The sequence below is a fragment of the Accipiter gentilis genome, chromosome 31, assembly GCF_929443795.1.
Source record: "Accipiter gentilis chromosome 31, bAccGen1.1, whole genome shotgun sequence".
NCBI lineage: Eukaryota > Metazoa > Chordata > Aves > Accipitriformes > Accipitridae > Astur > Astur gentilis.
In genome coordinates this window covers 383,339-397,607 of record NC_064910.1, presented here as the reverse complement: position 1 = coordinate 397,607, position 14,269 = coordinate 383,339, and the positions used below count along the sequence as shown (strand labels likewise).

The 14,269-nt window shown below is 37.2% G+C and overlaps 1 protein-coding gene across 5 annotated transcripts in view; it reads right to left on the bottom strand.

Annotated features, from left to right (window-relative positions):
* The window catches only part of MYO16 (myosin XVI), a 385,302-nt gene that overhangs the window by 239,936 nt on the left and 131,097 nt on the right, over positions 1-14,269 (bottom strand). For all 5 annotated transcript variants that reach the window (XM_049834474.1, XM_049834472.1, XM_049834470.1 and 2 more), the window contains exons 3-4: positions 13,933-14,003; positions 9,923-10,066 (exon numbers count right to left, since the gene is read on the bottom strand). In XM_049834474.1, coding sequence (XP_049690431.1) covers positions 9,923-10,066; positions 13,933-14,003 — 215 coding nt within the window. The remainder of the gene's footprint in view (positions 1-9,922; positions 10,067-13,932; positions 14,004-14,269) is intronic.

Below are 14,269 nucleotides of genomic sequence, written 5' to 3'. Positions count from 1 at the left end.
ATAGCAACCACATCTTGCTCAAGCTCATTATCAAAAACAAACAAAAAAACCCCCTACATCCAACTTTCCACTATTTTTCAGCTCACATCTCTAACTCCTACACTTCTTTATGCATCCCAATCTCATTATTTTACATTGTTCTGCACTGAACTGAATTACCTACTTTTTTTGCACATAGTCCACACCAAGTATTCTAGATTTGGGAAGTAATTTCTCCACTTTTCCTATTCTAATTGAAAAATCTTCAAAAACATGTGCAAACATGAACTTTTCACTGACCCTCATATCACCTAATTTATTACCTCAAATAACCTTGCATTGTCATAATTTACCTGAACCATCTGCTTTCAATATGTAAGCCAGTTTTTCCTGCAGCAGTTTTCTTCTCAATGACTTTATGCATCAATCTTTATGGTGGCATATCAAGATAAGTTGCCCTTGAATTTTTGATAAATAGTATCAGTGCTGCATTTTCCCCTACTAGCTCACTCAGAAATTCAACAATTCATGAAGATTCATTTGAGGGTTCTTTTTTCATAGGTTCATGCTCCCAAGCCATTCTAAATTATGCATTACAAACTATGCCCTAGTGATACTTCATTCCAGTGTTTCCCAAATGAAAACACACAAAAAGCCATGTAAGATTGAGGGGGGAGAGTGTTGGTTCAGGAGGGGGTTTTGAGCATTGCAGGATGGCTCTATACAAATAAATAACATGGTATCAACTTACCTGAAAGAATATCCCTCCTTTTTTGACAGCAGCTGACAAGATTCCTCTAAAGTCTGGGAATCACATCTACCATCCTTGTCATAGGTCTGTTTTACTAGAAATCTGGAGATGCTGCAAGGTTCAGTCATTTTTTTAGCCTCAAGAGAAGGGTGATGCCAAGAGATCTTAAAATACAAGCTGTATTGTTTCTGGCTTATTGTGGTTGTTGTGAATAACATGATTAATTACAGAAAGAAGGTAGGAGAAAGAAGCAACTGAAGGAGTCTCATCTGTATTGAGCATTTCACAGTTGTCAGGAGCGCCTAAATGAAAGGGCAAATGAAACCTTTCCTTACTACTGCGGTGAGGCGGGTGGGGTGGTGACATAGAACTGGGTAGGTAGCTGCCCCCATAAGAGGAAATACAGAATACATGTATGTCCTGCTCCATCAGATCTAACACCAATGGCACACTGAAAATCATTGCAAACAAGCTGTTCAACCCACTAAGCTGCCAAAACCCATCTCCTTCCTTGTAGATTTCTCTTCACTAGACTTCAAGAGAGACAGCAATATACATTTTCTAGTAGATTTACAGCTGGCTGACCTTTATGCCAGGTTGATAGTAGTGCCCCAGTTAGTAAAGACATGTTACACAAGACTAATTATGTCTTTCATATCCCAGGCTACTGTTCTAATCCCTAGACCAGTGACCTCCAAACCATTCTTATCATGCACCCCATCAGTGAAAAATTGTTTGAGCACACACCCCCAATATATGTATATTTGTTTATAAATTATATACATGTACAACTGTACATACATTATGTACATTATAAAACATACACAAAAATAGAAATTAAAGAATGAGATAAAGATGAAATAGAGTATTTTTAAACAGTTTTATTAACAGTACAAAAACCTTTTTGATCCATTATTATTAATACTAATATTTTTAATGAGAAAATGTGATTGAATATGCTTTATTATTTTTTAAATTTTTGGTTTAACACTATGATACAGTGATTCAAAGTCTGGTTCTAAGTTCAGTTTACTTGGTTTTAACGTCTGTCATAGCTGGAAAACATAGCTCACGAAGACATATAGATACTAATGGAAGAAGTGCATCGTTGGTGGTGCTTAATTTATCACAATACGAACTTTTCAACACCGCCTACCAATTAAAGCTTTTTATTGAAATTTGGCTAGGAAATTTCCATCTTCCCCTATGTCAATCACTTGCTATTGCAAACTAATGAAAAGGCATTGCATGTTTATTTTTAACAAATGGGTTCAAAACCCACAGAAACTCCTTGTTTGGAACATTTTTAAACAGGTTAGGAAATTCTGTTTCCAAGTTTTTTCAGTGTACAGATATGAGAGTTTTTATAGGTGACATGCATAATTTTCAGCAACAAAATTATGTAACAATAGAAGATTTCCAAACATCTCTTTTCAAAATGCTCTCCCTGTAGTGCAAGTTTCTTTTGAAAAGCAGTTACTTTCCTACTCATTGTTAAACCATCACCTTTACTTTGTAAGGACAGATGAAATGTGCTTATTTTTTCAAAAAATATCTGCTAGGTACTCACTACTGACAGTAACTTTTCACCACAGAAAAGGTCAGCAGATTTGGAACATTTGTCTTTTCCTAAAAGAAAAATGCAGAACTCATCTCTAAATTCAACAACTCCTTTAAGCTCTTTGCCACAAGATAACCCGTGAAGGTCTGTGCAGCACAAAAGAACTTCACAGTCACTCCTCATCTCATTACAAAGTATTGTAAAGATTCTACTACTTAAAGGTCTTGTTTTTATAAAATTAACCAAACTGATGGTTAACACATTGCTGTGCCCAACTTCTTGGCTGCAATCTCTTGTTTACAGATGATGATGCAGTGAGTGAATTTCAGGTGTGGTGCCAGCTCTGTAACCTTACCCCAGAACCCTTTCTTACTGCAGTCAAAGCAGCTGCTGCATCAACAGTTACACTTGCATTGTTTTTCCATAAAACATTGTCATTAGTCATTTACTGTTGAGATTGTATCTCATTTGGCAGGTACATCTTTCTTTTAGTGGCTCACAAGAAAGTAGTTCTTCATGTATTTAATTATTGAAACAGAATCTAGCAAATACCATAAGCTGAGACACAGACATATTAGAAACACCTGTACCTTCAGCCAGCTGCATAGCATGTTGGAGCCAGCTGCTCCAACATTGTGTAATTTGTTCCAATAATTGTTTCTTCAAATCTTCAGTAATGTCTTCTACACATCTTCCAACTGTATTTGCTGACAAAGAAGTGCATTTAAGACTTTGTCGCTATCGTTTTCCATGTATTATTTCGGCCATTTTTACTGCAGCAGGAAGAACAAGTGTGTCCCCAATAGTATGTGGCTTTTTGTCTTTCACTATTAAGAAGTCTCAAAAGAGGCCTCTGAAGATTTATCATTAAGTTTAGTAAAATTTTGTACAATGCTGTATTAAGTATTGCATTACTTTAAAAATCACAGATTGGATCCAATTAGATCGGCAGCGGTTTTACCTCGTAATGATGAAGAGCTCATACTGGGACTAGAAGTGTTTGCTCTGTGATTTTCCTGTTCATTTGTGCTGTCATTATTAGCCTTATTATCTTCAATCTGTGGTTTCTTTTCAGCAATCTTTTTAAGCCACTTGTCTATTTTGTGAAGGTTAGTTTAGTTAAAACTAGGTAATACAAATCCGTAAATGTACATAACCAGGCATACACAAACTGCAATACATCACAATACACTGTAAGCAGATGAGCAAGTGAGAGCACCACTGCCAACACCTCTGCACTGTGGAGCACCCACTCTTCCCCCAGTACACTTTGCCTACCATTCGTAACACTGGACCCTCTGACCTATGGATGGATTGAGGGTGCCATTGTCGATATGTGTATTATACATTAGTAAAGCTTTATTTCTTTCTTATTTTTTTAGATAAAAAAATAAATAAGAATAGAAGTTTTAATACCCACAATGAATCATCTTGTGCACCTCCTAGGGCGTGCATCCACTTTGAAGACCATTGCACTAGACCTCACAAATTCAAATTTTCTCATTTCCAAATATTTCTTATATTTGTTTAGCTCCTGGCAAAACCTGAAAGCCAGTAAGAATGAGGAACTCAACAGGAACTGTTAGATAATTTCAAGCAGATGTCACCAAAAGATTATCTTATAGCACTTTTATTTGCTTTTTGTAATTCTTTTAATTATTTCCCTGATTAATCAAGCTCTTCCACTGGCATATTTCTCATGTGTTGTCCTTTTCATACCCCTTATTGAGATAATTTTCAGGTTTATAAACCAGTCTACAGTTTTCTTCACAAATACTGCTGAGGCACACAATTAATTACAGATCTAAATACCATTCTCAACTTACTATCAGTGACTATACATCTGATCTTTTGTGGCCTTGGGGTTTCTTTCTTGAGGAAAAAAAAGCCCTTTATTTTTTCCCTTGATTTTATACTACTTGCCTGTTATGCATATTTTTTTCAAGTATCTGAAAACAGTATATTAAAAAACCAAGATTATTTCTAATACTTGAAAACACTAATGTTTTCCTTGTACTTAATGTCTAACTTCTCCTTCTGAATTACCTTCTTCCATGAACTTCTCCTGCCTGTTTTCAGGCCACAGAAATTTAGCTATAATCTGACAGGCACCAATATCCACATTTACCTAATTCTAGTACTGGCATCAAATTTGGCTAATTGAATACACTCATTTTTTAATCCTGTCAGCCAATGTTGAGGAATGGTTAATGGAACAGGGTCGCAAGTCTGCGTAGGTGCTGTGCAAGCAAGAAGATTTCTGCTGAGACAAGATGGCGACGGAAGTAAGGAACTTTGTGAAGAGAAGTTGTGGTTGAAGAAATGTAAAAATAAGTAGCCTGTGACCGCGAGTACGTGCAGTATGTGAGTGTAGCCTTTTTATCATGTAACCAATAAGAGAATGACTAGGAGGCATATGTTATAGAAATCATATAAAAGAACCCTGTTAGAAATAAAGATAGAAAACGCTTGCAGGATCTCATATTGAGTGTTCTATGTCTTCCCTGCTCAAAACTCTCTGCAAGCCAAAATGTGGCAATGCTGGTGGAAGGCTTTTAAATAAGTCTTTCTAAAAGACCCATACAAAAATAGAATCCTGTCAGGCTCCACAAGCTGATCCGTGTCAGGGCAGTTCATGGCATTTAGACAGATGACATCCAAGCATACTCAGAAAAAAAAAATCCGAGGATGATGTCCTACCACCACCAATAGACCAGCAGTACACTTAGGGTACTGGGCTTTTGGATGAGAGCTCTGAAATGTTACATAGCACGCACTTTACTCTGTTTTGTAAAAAAGTGGAATTATTCAGATGGCCGAGTCTGAACTTGCATAATCATATTCTGTTTAATGGCATATTCTCTGCAGTTTCTTCTGTATTCTTTCCTTCATGCAACATGTGATGACCGTTTTGTAAAATCATTAAGTTTCAATACAGAGAAAGCTAAGTTTCCATAATAGCTTAATTCTACTGATTGCTTGATTTGCACTGAAAAATCCAAATAGTTCTTCAGTACTCTGGAGAAAAGATTCAGAAATAAAATCGACAAATTTCCAAATTTGAGTTATTTTTTATTACACTAAGATGAGGTCAAATACAGGCAAGTACAGAGAATCTCTGCCCTTCAAAGACAACCTCATATACATTTGGAATCTGTATATGATTCCATCATAAGAATACAGACACAGCTGTACTGCTCCCACATAAACCAGATTTTTGCTTAGTACTCAGTTTGTAGCATGATAAAAACTGCTTCCATCCACATGTCTAATATACAACTTCACCAGATTCTCCAACACATGGCCTGTAAGGCATGGGGTACCTCAAGCACAAGCTGAGGAAGCAGAAATCACTATCTACCCTCTCAGGGCCTTAAATACTATATTGGCTCCCTGTCATGAGATGGGAGACTGTGAAATCCACCTTTTCTCCCACCTCTTCCCTAGTAAGCTCCACACTCCACATACTCTGTTACTCATTTTTGTTGTGGTGGCCTCCAACACCCAGCACTTCCTGGGAACACCATATTTGTACCAAAATCCTTCTCAGTATCTCTGGCAACAATTTGAGAGCCCAAGAAAACAAGGACGAAGATGGAAGTTTTTAGATAACACAGACACCCTAATGATCACAAGAACTTGAAGGAGTATGTCACAGACCTACACTTTGAGCAACAGGCCAGGCTACAAAAAGACAGAGCAGGAACAGACACAGTTGATAAGAGAAAGCTATGTGGCTTATAAGAAAAAAAGAAAATTCAAGTCCCAAGCTGGAATGCCAGCATAGGGCTTGATTACACTTTTCACATTTTACCAGCATGAACATTTTGGCCAAAATGTTTATGCGGTATTTCTCGATACTTTTTCACTGTCTTCTACCAAAAATTCTTTTAAGTGTAGTCTAGTTCTCAGTGAGAAGTTGACCCTAGAGTTAGTTGATAGGCTCTAAAACGACATCAAGTCAACCTAGCTTAAAAAATACAGCATAAAAAAATACTGCTTTCAATTTCAGTCCAAAGTTGACACTCACGAATTCAAGTAAATTAATTGGGTCTAACACTTTTAAAACTAACTCAAAAATCACATAAACATTTAGAGATGGCCTTTTAATATTACGCAAAAACAAACCCTATACTAAACTTTTTTTTCCCCAAATCTCTCTATATGAAACAGTGAGAGGTCTATACTGTGATGCTATCATTTCTGTAAAAATTATCCCCCAAACTGTGGAAATATTAAGTAATAATATATTAAGGTCTTTGAAGGACAAACCACATTTCAGTCTTACTGAAAGTATCTGGTACTCTCTATATTCCTCCTATTTGATTTTTAATGTTCCATTACTGTCATGTCATACAGTTTATTCTCATGGCATAAAGAATTTTGCAGAAGTGGATCAGCAAGTTTGGATTACACATACAGTGGATAGCATTATATTGTTCAAATACTCTTAACACCATTCATCTACTGTTGGTGACTATAAGTTTAATGAATGATTCGAGCGTAACTCCCTTTTGCACACTGCTGAGCACAGGTTTTTCTAAGTTCTTAGAAAGAGAGAGAAAAAAACACTTAGCCTCAACTTTTTTTTGAACAATTGTACTTTTAGCCCTCTATGCCAGCATTGTATTTTGTGCTTCAGTTCTAGGTTGCAAAAAGCAAGTGATGAAACACATTTAATTGGTTGGCAGACAGTAGTTACATTTGCTTTTCCTAGTAAGGTCAGTAAAAAGAATATATTAAGAATGTCTTTCTACTCCCAAACTTTATCTACAAGTAAAAATTCCTGAGGATGCAGTACTGCTCTCAGTCATTCTAGTTAATTAACTGCCACGTTTATTACAGTAATGCCTTCAGGACTATGAAAGAATAAAACTCCACTGTGTAAAGTGCTGTAAAAACACTAGAATACTGTCTCCGCCTTCCTAGTTTCATTTGACAAGTTCTGCATTACAGATGGTGAAAACATTATGTTCATGTTGCCCACTGAAAGGTGTCTCCTGATGATGGTAAAATAAAGTGAATTACACTATAAGAACGCATTCTCACCTTTCTTTTTCTCTGCTGCTCTAAACCTTAGCTCAGTCAACATCAGAAGATTCCATGACTATTTGGGAGTGGGGAGAAGGGAAGAGAACCACCCCCAAAACCAAAGATACATTAAAAAAGAAAACTCATGACTAGCAGCAAGTTATGTGTGAGCCCAACAGTACAGATCAATGATGAACTACCTGTGACATGCTCTGAAATTAAAGTGTAACAGCAAGTCATAAAGAAACCTGTAGTTCATACCACAATCATAGTTATCTTGAGAAAAGGAACTAAACATAGGAGCTCAATATGATTGTGAACCTTTTAATAAGTACCTAAACACCATGTTTCGAAAACAGACAGACAACAGTGGGTCAATTGCCGAAACACAAATCAGAATTTGACCAGTTATATTTTTTCCATTAATTATCAAATACTTTGGGGTGGAAGAGCAGAGGGGAGGAAGTGGAACAGCTGACCAGCTTGACCTCCTTTGCCTTTTTTATGAACCAGTGCTAATTCTTAGAACAGAGAATTCATTACAATAAATAATGCTGTTAGACTGAAGAAAAATGAAGAAAAAAGAAAAAACTAAGGTTCTACACAGTGATATTTTTACCTATCTACTCAGGCAGTAGGTTATCTGAGGTTAGTTTACTAAACTGCAACAGTATTAATGTTACTATATCAGATGGTAGTATGAATAGTACAGATGTGAACTGAAAGTTGACCACTCTTCAGTATCAATTAAAAGTATTTGAAGCTAGAAAGTGTGTATTGTGGAGCAACAATTAGACTTCAAGTAATGGGTACCAGTGAAAAGCTACAGCCATCTAACCTGATACAGACCTGACTAAACACTGTCCTCCGCCTAACAAAGTACTGGCAGTGTCCAAGTACCAGTGCCTGGACATTCTGTAACTGGGGTAGCACTTTCAACAGAAGAAAGCACTTTGGATATGAAGTTACAAATATTAGCTAGTGTTTCAATTCAATATAAAACAAGTACAGGAAATTAATTCAAAACACAATCTTGCAATATGTCCAGAAATGATGGAAAAGGCCCACTCCCCAACAGGATAGAACTGCTGTCAGCCTGTCCTGTGCCCTCAAAAGACAGTGAGGCAAGACACAGCAGGTGCTTCTCATGAATCTGGCTGCTTTTCATACTCTTGGAGATTTCATGTGGGCACAAACATATACAAGCCTATGCATCTTTGTTCTTAAATAAAAGGCACTTTTCAGCACTCTCCTCAACCTGCTACAGGAGCCTCCTTCATACAACATCCACTGAAACTGTCCCATATCCCAAGAGGAAAACGCCCAACACTGGCGCAGTCAGGCAACAATTGATGAATCTGACCTTTACCACCTCATTTGCATGTATGGCAACCAGACCTCTACAGATTACCTTTGACCTCTACATTTCCTCATGTGCTAGCAGCTGCCTTGGGGGCAAGTTCTTCATTGGCTGACTCTTCAGCAGACATGGGATATTTTTCCTAGCTGTACTGTCCAATGCCTGCCCCGCCTCTCCCCCCCCCTCCCTAGCTGACAGCTACAAAATGGAGAAGACAAGTATGTCCCTGGAAAGCTATACCACCTTGAGTAAAATACTGGGGTGGAAAGAAATACCTTCAAGCATTTCATTCTGCATTTATTCCAAAAATAGTACCTACAATTCAACAGTCCTCCAACAGGATATGATAGCAGATTATCACATTACGAACAGCTACAGCCCCTCCTAGCTCTCATTTCAGCTAACAAGCTTTACTTTGGTCTTTACTATGTACCAGAGGACAGAAATAGTGAGCTACAACAGCTAAGCTGATGAATGACAAGTCACTATTCTGTCTCAGCCAATGAAACATGAAGACCACTAGAAGTGTGATATAGATTTTTAAATTATACAAATAGATTAAAAAAATCATGTCAGATGAAAGCAGTAGGGCAGCAACTGTTCACAAGAGCAGTACAAAATTAACTGGGATAAAGAGCTGCACTAACATCCTGGTGTAAAACTAAAGGCTGTGATTCTAGGAATGGAAGCACAACATGAACAAAGCTGCTCTCTACAATGGGTGAATGCCATATCTATCACTATGTTGGGTAAACTCTGCTTCAAAAAGTTGTTTAGAAAAATATTAAATTAGCTTAATTTTGACCATGCCCACAAACACTTCTTTTTGAATACTGACCATAGTTGAGTGAATACTTGTTTTTAAGAAGGAGTTTTTGATAAGATTGTCTGTGAACTCAACCCTTAACAGAAAGTAACAAGGAGAAAAGAATTATCCGAATATCCCATTTGGGACTGAGTGCTTATCAGAGAAATATGCTCCTGACTACAGAGAAGAGATAGGAGAGACTTGACATTGATGTTTATATTGTATTCTTGTTGAAGGCCTAAAAATGCTTCACTATATGCCTTCTAAAAGTCCTGAGCACCAGAACAATGTGAAGAAACAAATACACACAATATATGCTTTCACTGATACGATTAGTAGTAATATATTGCATTCATACAGCAGCTGCAGACCTTGTGGTGTTACATTCTGTTTCCTTTTCAAGCACACAAAGCATTGGATTGCTTTACTTACCAGTAGCAGTAGCAAGACAATATCAGGATTATCACATGCACAGGCTACATGCATTGATGTCCAGAAGTCCTCATCTTGATGATTTACATTTATTCCTCTGTCAATTAAAATTTCTGCAGCAAATGCATTATCATAGCGGGCACACTAGAAGAAAGAAGAGCAGATTAGGGATGGTGTTTTACTCAGCGTACAAATGAATTTATTACATACAATTTTTGCTTCATTTGACATTTAAATTGAGCAGATGATGCACTGTAGTTAAACTGCTGTGTTTGTAGGGGACAACAGCTGATGAATCTATAGAAATAGTTTTGGGGAGACTACAAGTTCCATGTGCATCATTCACAGAATCCCTTATTGCCTGTGAAAAAACACTATATGAAATCTGCTGAAATCTGCGTTAAGGGTGAGGCTTTCAGTCCGATATCATCATTCCAAATCAGTGCCCAGGCATCAGTGCGCGAGGATCTCATCACGAGCAGTAGCATCTAAGTATATGTACACCCACACGTACGTATGTCCACGGGTACATGAACTTCTTTCTGCCTTTTGTGCAGTTCATCGCAATAACACACACCTCTCCACACCCACTCCTATTTCCAATCCACAAACTATACTGATTCCTATTCAAGTCTCTATGACAGAAAAAATAGTCTGCACACTAAGGGTATGTTGGAGGTGGGGAGGTCTGCACACGTGTATTTGCATACTTTGCTTTGTTTTGATGAGAGTCACTATTTTTGGCAGAGAAGAAACCGGCTTAGCCATTGTTTTGGGCTTACTCCTGTCACATCTGTTGACTTTTTATGGATGTGCTTACAGATAATACTTTAAAAGACAATCAGAGCATCCAAGTTAAGATCCTAACTCTGGCCTGACATACATGCTCAGTTAACTCTTTAGAGAAGGATTCTTTCTTTCCACCAGAGAGAGGCTACAGGGAGACTAATCTTCTGTATTAGATACTTAGAAGCTTTGAATATTATCTTTAATATATCTATGTCTCTTCCAATATTTAAAGCTGTGGAATATTTCCCTGCCCCCAAAAGTACACATATATACTGAGAGTAAAAATACAGTGAAATCTGTAGATAATTTGCAAGTGAGGGTTAAATAATTATGTTATGTCTGCATCACATGTGGAACCACACCATGGCATCCAGTTTGCTGATCTGTATTAATCTGGCATGGAAGCCAGGACACTGGAGGAAAAGGAGAAGAAGGAAAAGTGCTTAACTGGATTCCACTGCAAAGTCAAGACATAGCCGAGATACTCAACTAAATGTAGGAGCTGCATGTACTACTGTGATCATAAATATATATAACTGAGAAGATGAAAATTGAACTCTGAGGCCAAAAAGCAGCCCTGTTTTAAATGATTTCCAAACACAACATACTGGCCGGTAAATTACAGAACAGAAATTTAGTTCTGATATATATCTGACAGCTGTAGAAACAGTTTTGTTGCATCAGTATCATTCACTGTTATCTGTACTATAACTTACATTGAGATGTGCATGTTCAAATTTTAACAAATCAGAGATATGACATTTTATAATACAGATCATTTAATCTCATACCAATCACGTTTCCAAGGCATTGTTAAGCAAAAAATTTCTAGAAAGCTTCCATACAAAAGAAATTAGATGTCACTGAGCCATTTTGTGTATTAATAATAGATATATAGCCTTTTGTGATTAGTTACCAGTTTGAAAACAGCCTAGATTTGTAGCAGCAATTTAATTGCTGCTGCTCATTGATGCTTGTTTAATGGATTTCTGTGAAGCAATTGGGCAATCTCAGTCCAAGTTTCAGGAGAAAATTGGCAGTCATATACTCTGTTACAAGGGTGGGTTGGGTGATTGTCTGCATGAATTGATATGACACTACCTGCTTCCCACTGAATGAGGAACTCAGGCAAGTACTCTCTTTTTGGTACTTCTCATCTCATGGAGTCCAATGGCTTCCCTGAGATTCAAGAGTATTGGGATACTGTCTACAGAGATAGCAACAGAATCTTTATGAAGTGTCACATTTCATTTGTTTTTTAGAAATATATCACATTGGATAAGTTAACAGAAATGGAAAAAGAAAAAGGAATTGCATCATTAATCAGATTTTAAATTGTGAAGATCAATGTATTTTCCATTCATTCTGGAATAAAAACATTTACTCCACAACTAGAAAGAATAAACACTGATCAGGCTCCCCTTTGAAGAAAGCAGCTTACATAGAATTATAGTAGTAAAACTAGCAGTTCGGATGGATCTGAGTGTGCTTTAAAAAAGATGTATGGTAAATTACTATCATGAGTTCTTGTAGAAAAATAAACGTGGTTTATCTGTTTCCCTGTATCATGACTCTCCTATCTGTACTGCTCCCAAATCAGGATCAAATCCAAGTTTCACTGAAATCAGGTTTACCCCTGTCTCCAATAGGACCAGCATTTTCCTGTAGATGAATTGTGAGTACTTACAAGTACCTGACCAAACTGAGGCAGTAGGTTACACACAGTTCTCTACTGCAAATTTCTACCTGCAGAAGTTTTCCCTCCTTTTAAAGCATAAGCGTGCCTTTGAAGCAGCAGGCACCAGTGGAGATAATGAATGTGACAGTGAATTGGGGCATAATGCAGAAGATCAAGAAACGTAAAAAGACACAGTTCAACTGCAGTTAAAAAGTATGCATCTGCTGAACTAGATAGACAAAGCAACCTAAAATCCCTGAAGATGGATCTTTCTTTCTTCTATTTTAAAATGCCAGTGAGACATATGTCACATCAGCCACATTGATTGTCTCCCAGGGCTTTCAGCACAGGATAAGATTGGGATGCCTCAGTTTTGGGCATCACAAAGATTAACAACTCGTATGGGCTGCATTTTTAGAGAGTGATTGAGCACCTTTGTAGCAGGCAAATAGTTGGAGGAGAGAAAAGAGAACTTAAATTTTCTCTGTTCCAACTCATTACTGCACCCTCCCCTTACCCAGGCCTCTATTTCCAAAGTCCTTGATAAGCAGCATGGCCAGGGAGATGGAAAACAGATTAATTACACAAGGGAAACACTACATCTTGCAAGAGCATCATTGCAGGTGTGCCAGAGTCCTGTAATATTACAGGATCCTTTTTTTCATCAAGAAATCGCTCTATTTTGTGTACATACTGGGAGAACCTTAATCCAACTGTTCTAAAATGAAAAATTCCTCCAGCAGACTTTTCACTGTGTCTGTTATGCCCTCGTATTTGTGAAGTCACATTTATTTTAGCAGCATTATGCAAAGTTGGATCCAAGTATCTTAAAATAGTTTCACATTGAATAGAAAGCATGTCTGCAATTGAAGCATCACAGACCAAATTAAAGGATCATTGGGAATGATAAATAAATTCCCATAAATTGGGAATTTATGATGAGTTTTGCCATTGGCTTCAGCAAAGCCCAAATTTTACCTCTGCAGTATTTCATTTCTGTCTGCCTGTCAGTCTTTCCTCCACATGCCCTAACACCTTGCTTCTCTTTTCATCATTTTATACAAACTGTTTTCCTTTGACCTTCCAACTACTTAATCTAAATTGCTATGCAAATAATAATAAACTAAATGCAGATAACTTGTTAAATATCAACATACAGGAAATTGGTGCAATAAATTATGCACAAACCCAAAAGAAACGTTACATCATGGTGTTTTTCATATAGGATCTGTGAATCTCTGAACCATAGAATTCTATCTTCAGATTCAAGCAATACTTCCTTCGTTCTTTCTTACTGTACAGATAATTTATAAATAAAACCTTTAATTCTACTTTGTGAGTTACCATTCCTAAGACATGATTCACCCTTTCATAAAACGACCATTTATTTCACATGCATAGCTGGATGCAATCATCATCACCATGGAGGGCAGCATAGATAAAAAATTATTGCTAAGCCTCTCTTTTTATTAATATACCCAATCTGATACTCAGTATCCCACCATATTTATCCACAGTCACTAACACTAATCTTCACTCTTACCAGATGGAGCAAAGAGCCTCCTGAGGAAACAAGTGTATGAGGGTCAGCACCATCCTTCAGTAGCCGCAGCACTGAAATACCAAGCAAAAGAGGAACAAGAATTAAGGAGCAATATACCTAATTCTGAGCTGTAAATAGGCTGATTCTTCATCATCTTCATTAAGAGATTTAATAATACATACAAACTTCTCATGTCAGCATTTCCCATCTCATCTATTTTAATGGCTAAGCCCAAAAGCAAAGGACCTTTAATAATGATGTTAAATATGAACAGTATCAAGGACTTCTCAAACAGACAGATGAGCACATCAGTTCTGTATGTAGGAAAGGGGAGAGC